Genomic DNA, 5,182 nt, shown 5'->3' with positions numbered 1-5,182 from the left:
CCGCCGGCGCCCGAGGCGCGCGGCGGCGGCGCCGCGGGCGCCTGCGCCGAGCAGCCTGGCGCTGTGCCGCTGCAGTTGACAGTGGCGGCGGGCACCTTGGTATTGGCGGCGACCGACGCCGTTTCAGAGCCTCTGCTCAACCTCGCCTGTTCGGTCTTGTTTGCGTTGCAGCCGGCCCGCGCGACCGCCGCGGCCACGGACGCCGAGGCGGCTGGGGACGGGCGTGTGGCGGCGCCGCCGCCGCGCAAGGCGCCTAAGCCCAACGCTTTCAAGCTGTCGTGCGTGGCGGCCGCACTGCAGTCTCTCAGGGCCTCTTACTCTGCCCCACTGGTGGTGGCGGCGCCGTTTGGATGCGCAGCGCCGGCCGAGCCCGAGATTGCGAGCGAGGTACAAGCGGCGCCCGAGGCCGCGGCGGCGCTGGAGGTCGCGGGGTCCTGCCTGCAGTTCATGGTGCAGCTTCCGCCGCGGCAGCTGCTCGCCGCCTCTGCGCAGCTGCTGTCCGTGGACTGCCGCACCTCTGGCGCCGCGGCCGGTACGCTGGGCGCGGCGGCCGCGCCTGCGGCCCAGTCCTGCAGGCTGTTGCAGCTCCAGGGGCTCGAGGCGCGGCTCTACGAGCGCCCCAGCATGCGGCTGCTGAAGGTCGCGTGCCAGCAGCTGCACGCACGGCTGCACGTCGACGCAGCGCTCGCGCCCCTGGGCTGCGCGTCGGCCCTGCTGGAGGCGGCCGCGGGCGCGAAGCGGCGGGCGGGCTGGGCGGCGGCAGGCGCGGGCACGGTCGACAGTTCGCTGCCTGCTGCACGGACATTTGGCGATGCCCCCTCGGAGCAGCCGCAGCAGCAGCAGCGCCCGCCAGCGGGGCTGCCGCCGCGCGCCTCGACGTCCGCCGCCGCCCGCGACGGCGGCGCGGCGCCCGCGGCCCTCTCCCCTGCCACGTCGCCATCGCGCCGTGACCGGGTCCGGCCGCTGCACTTTGAGGGGCGCCTGCAGGACGTGTCTGTTTCCGCCGATGTTTGCGAGAGCGACTCTGTCTTTGTGAACATTGAGCTGCTCAAGGCGAGCAGCTTCCTGGAGCAGGCCGTGATCGAGCGCCTGGCGGCCGGCATGAACGGCCGCGACGTGGCCACAGTCACGCACCTGTCCGTCGGCCTGCTGCGCGCCCCGCTGCTCGCGCAGCCGCTCGGCGCGGCCGGCGTGCCGGCGCAGCAGGCCACGTCGCTCGATTCGTGGTCGCCGGGCCGCGGCGGCGGCGCGGGGTCGCCTGAGCCCGGGTTCGACGCCGGCGGCGAGCTGTCGTTCGCACCGTTGCTCGGCGGCATGCGTGGCGGGGCGGCGGCGGCGGCGGCGGGGGCTCCCCAGGCGCAGCGCCACCACGGGTCGTGGGCTTCGATGGAGAGCGTGCGTGTGTACGAGGGCGGCGGCCTGCAGGGCGCCGGCTTCATCGACGACGCTTTACCATCGGCGAGCCTCGGCAGCCGCCGTCCGAGCGCGGCCCGGGACCCCGCGTCGCGGCGCCGGCAGGAGGCGCGGCAGGCCGCCGCGCGCGAGCGCTGCCACGTCCCCGCGGCCGCCGTGTACCTCGCGCCGCCGGCGCAGGGCGCGGGCGCGCAGCCGCCGCCGCCGAGCGCCGCGGATGTCGCGTCTGACCCTGCAGCCGCGGCCCCCAGCACCCCAGAGGCCGCCGCGGCGGCCGCGGCGGGCGGCATCCTCAGCCTGGACGTCTTTGCTGAGTCAGCGGCGTTCCGCGTGCCCCACGACCAGTCCGTCGGCCGCCTCATCATCGTCGCGGAGACCTGGTCAAAGGCGGTCAAACAGGTCGCGCGGGCGCACGCGGCCGCGCTGCAAAGCGCCGTCGCCGCGCTCAAGCCGCGGCGGGGCGCCCAAAAGCCGCAGCTGGCGCTCCTGAAGCCGAAGCGGCCCAAGCCGGCGTATGTGGAGCTGATTGCCGATGTGGGGCAGGTGGTGTTTGCGATGGAGCAGCACCCGCTGGAGCGGTGGATGGCGCTGCACGGCCCCGCGCTGGCCGCCGCGGCGGCGCAGCGCCACCTGGCAGAGCAGCTCGTCAGCAGCGTGGCGCTGAGCAAGCGCAACAGCCGCAGCGGCGGCGACGCGGGCGGCGGCGGCGCGGGCGTGGCGAGTCACGAGGACGATGACAGCGTGGATGATGACTCATCGGATGACGACGAGGTGGGGTTTTGAAAATCCAGTGATGTTGACGCTGAGGACCTGCTCTGCTGCCGGGGGCGCCCAGGTGGTGTCAGGCCTGGACCTACCTGTGGCTCAAGCGCGCAGCCTTGATATGTGCTCTTTTGCAACGGCCGCGCGGCATCAGCTCAGCCCTCGCCCCTGCCGCGCCGCGCTGCCTGCTCCCGTCTGGTGACGCCGTCCTCCCTCGATGCAGGTCGCCCTGGAGAGCCGCGACGCCCTCGCGGCCCGGCTGCCTGAGAGCGCCTCCTCCGCCGCGCTCGCCGGCCTGGCGGCGGCCGCGGTCGCCGCGGCGGCCGGCGCGGCGGCGGCGGGGCCTGCGCCGGCTGGGCCCCCGGGGCCGGAGCCGCCCGAGGAGTATGATCTGGCGATGAGTCAGATGCACAGGGACATGGCCGCTATGTACAAGGCCAGGTGCGCAGCCGCCGGGCGCCTGCGGCTGCCCCTGTTTGTGCAGGCAATTGGGGGTACGCATGTCAGCATGTTCGTGTCGTATCACGCGTGTCGTGATCACTTGACTTGCAGCAGGGGTGGACTTTAGTGGGGGGGATTGAACAACTTGTGAACATGAGGGGTCTGGCTGATGCAGAAGGGGCGCCCCTGCTTGGGCAGCCAGCTGCCGCACCCCCAGCCTGTCCCGCGCTAACGCCACACGCGCCTGTGCTCGCTCCCCCTGCACGACTCCCCCAACCAAGGTGCGCCGAGATCAAGGCCGCGGCGCAGGACCCCCTGCACCACAACGCGGCCCTCATGCACGTGGCAGTCGAGCGGGCGGAGGCCGTGGTCATCATCTGCCTGCCCTGCGCCCACAACGACGCCGTCGCCGCGGGCAACGTGGTGCGGCTGGACCCGCCCAGCCAGGGGGTGGGGCTGGAGCGCAGCCAGCCGCTGAGCCTGGATGTCGGGCTTACCGACATCACGGCGCACTTTGGGGGCGCGGAGGAGGTGAGGCGGCCGCCGTCGTCGCCGTTTGTCGCGCCTCGAATTAGTCGACCCTTTGGCAGGATCAGCCAGCTGGCGGGGGGCTGATGTTGTGGCGCGCATGCTGTGGTGCCCTCGCGCTTGCAGCCGTGGGCTGCGGGCCTGAGGCAAGCCTTGGGCTTCAGGCTTGATGGGTCTGTGGACGCGGCGGCCTTTTAGGTGCCTGCCAGCGTGCTCACACCAGCCGCCATCACGCACGAGCTCGCCAGGCGCTCATGCTGAGTGGCACCTGGACAGCACCCCGCCCTCCCCAGCTATGTGCTTGGTCTGCTTCCGCCTCAATCAACGCGCCGCCCACCCGCCGTCGAACCGCCATCCAACTGCCGCCGAACCGCCGCCCACCCGCCGCCGAACCGCCATCCAACCGCCACTCAACCACCGTCCAACCGCCAGATGGCCGCAAGCATCGGCAGTCTGGGGGCGTGCGGCTTCCTCATCCGCGCGCGCCAGTCGTGCGCGGCGCCGCAGTCCACGCCGATGAGGTTCAGGGTGGGGGCCTGGCACGCGGCAGACGTGCCCGTCGCCGTGAAGGGCACGCGGCCGCCCATGAAGGTGCGCATACATGCGCGGCTCCCGCCGCAAAGCAGAGCACGGGGGGTCGCGGGGCTGTGCGCCCGTCTGTCTGCAATTGTTCGTGGTGCAGCAAGAGGCTGGCACTTGCCTCCTGTCATCCACGCTTTTGTGCTTTACGTGCCTCGCGTTTCGCCCGTCGGCCACAGCTTCAGGAAGCATTCATCACTGCGTTACCCCGTCTGTCCCCATTGTGAAGCCAGCCTTGGCGCCCTTCATCTTCCCATTACCACCCTCCTGCTCAATACCCACCACCCTCAACTACACACCGCACCCCCCTGCACGCCCTGGTCCTGCGTTGACTCAGACTCGATTTGGCCCCCTCACGCCCACCACTCCACCCCACCCTTTTCCACACACACACACACCTGCGTGCACGCGCACACGCACACACACACACACACACAAACACATGCACACACACACACACACATGCGCACGCACGCGTGCACACACACACACGCACACACATGCACACACGCATACACTCACACACACGCACGCACATGGGCACACACCAGATGTACACCGACCTCCGCGCCGAGCTTGAAGAGGTGCAGGGCGGCTTCTGCCCAGGACTGGAGGCCGCCTTTGGCCAGCTCAACGGCGCGTTCAAGCGCCTGACCGTCCCAAACGCGATCCTGCCCGACGGCTCCCTCCCGCCGCCCGGCGCCGCCGTCCCGCTACCGTGGTGGGACATGATGCGCTACATGTGGCGCGGCACGGCGGCCGTGCGGCTTCGTGGCCTGACGGCGGTCATGGCCAACGCGGAGAGCCCCCATGTGGGTCCGCACGACCCGCGGATCGTTCTGACGGCGGCGACGCTCGGCGCGTCGGTGGCTGCGGGGCGCATCGATGTGAACGCGACGCACATGAGCGCGATCGCGCACGGCGCGGGGCCGGACTGCGGGAGAGGTGGGCGCGCGGCCGCGGCCGGCTGGCTCTGAGCTTCGCGGGAGCGCGGCCTGCTTGTCAAGGACCTCGGGTCTGAAGCGGGGGAGGGGGTGGCGCAATGGATGGATCGTGCCCGAGCTTGGCCTGCGTCACAGCTGCTGCCCTCACGGCCGCACGTTCAAAGCCTCCCCATCTCCCTCCCTCCCCCCCCCCGCCGTGCCTCTGCAGGCGAGCCGCTGCTGGCGCTCCCGGCCTTCCACCTCCCGATGGTGACCCTCGCCTTCCACATCACCTGCCGCATGCCGCGCGGCCGCAACCCGCTGCTGCACCACGCGTTCCCGATTTACGCGCCCGGCGCGCCGCCGCCAGACTGCGCAGTCCAGGAGTTCGTGGACGTGTTCTCACTGATGAAGTGCGACGGCTGGGGGCTGGCCATCGACATCGCCGTGGCGTCGGACCGGACTGCGCAGCAGCTGGGGGGCCGGGGGGCCGGCGGCGGCAGCGGGGCGGCGCGGGGCGGAGGGGGCGGGGCGGG

At 72.0% G+C, this 5,182-nt stretch overlaps 1 protein-coding gene across 1 annotated transcript in view; it reads left to right on the top strand.

Annotated features, from left to right (window-relative positions):
• MNEG_5308 (hypothetical protein) overlaps positions 1-5,182 on the top strand; it is a gene marked incomplete at both ends in the record, with an annotated part of 9,609 nt that overhangs the window by 3,227 nt on the left and 1,200 nt on the right. Inside the window, 6 exons of the mRNA XM_014046214.1 lie at positions 172-2,184; positions 2,399-2,616; positions 2,898-3,147; positions 3,577-3,735; positions 4,275-4,668; positions 4,876-5,098. Coding sequence (XP_013901668.1) covers positions 172-2,184; positions 2,399-2,616; positions 2,898-3,147; positions 3,577-3,735; positions 4,275-4,668; positions 4,876-5,098 — 3,257 coding nt within the window. The remainder of the gene's footprint in view (positions 1-171; positions 2,185-2,398; positions 2,617-2,897; positions 3,148-3,576; positions 3,736-4,274; positions 4,669-4,875; positions 5,099-5,182) is intronic.

Source organism: Monoraphidium neglectum (genome assembly GCF_000611645.1).
Source record: "Monoraphidium neglectum strain SAG 48.87 unplaced genomic scaffold scaffold00783, whole genome shotgun sequence".
Taxonomy (NCBI): domain Eukaryota; kingdom Viridiplantae; phylum Chlorophyta; class Chlorophyceae; order Sphaeropleales; family Selenastraceae; genus Monoraphidium; species Monoraphidium neglectum.
This window is presented reverse-complemented; position numbering and strand designations above follow the sequence as displayed.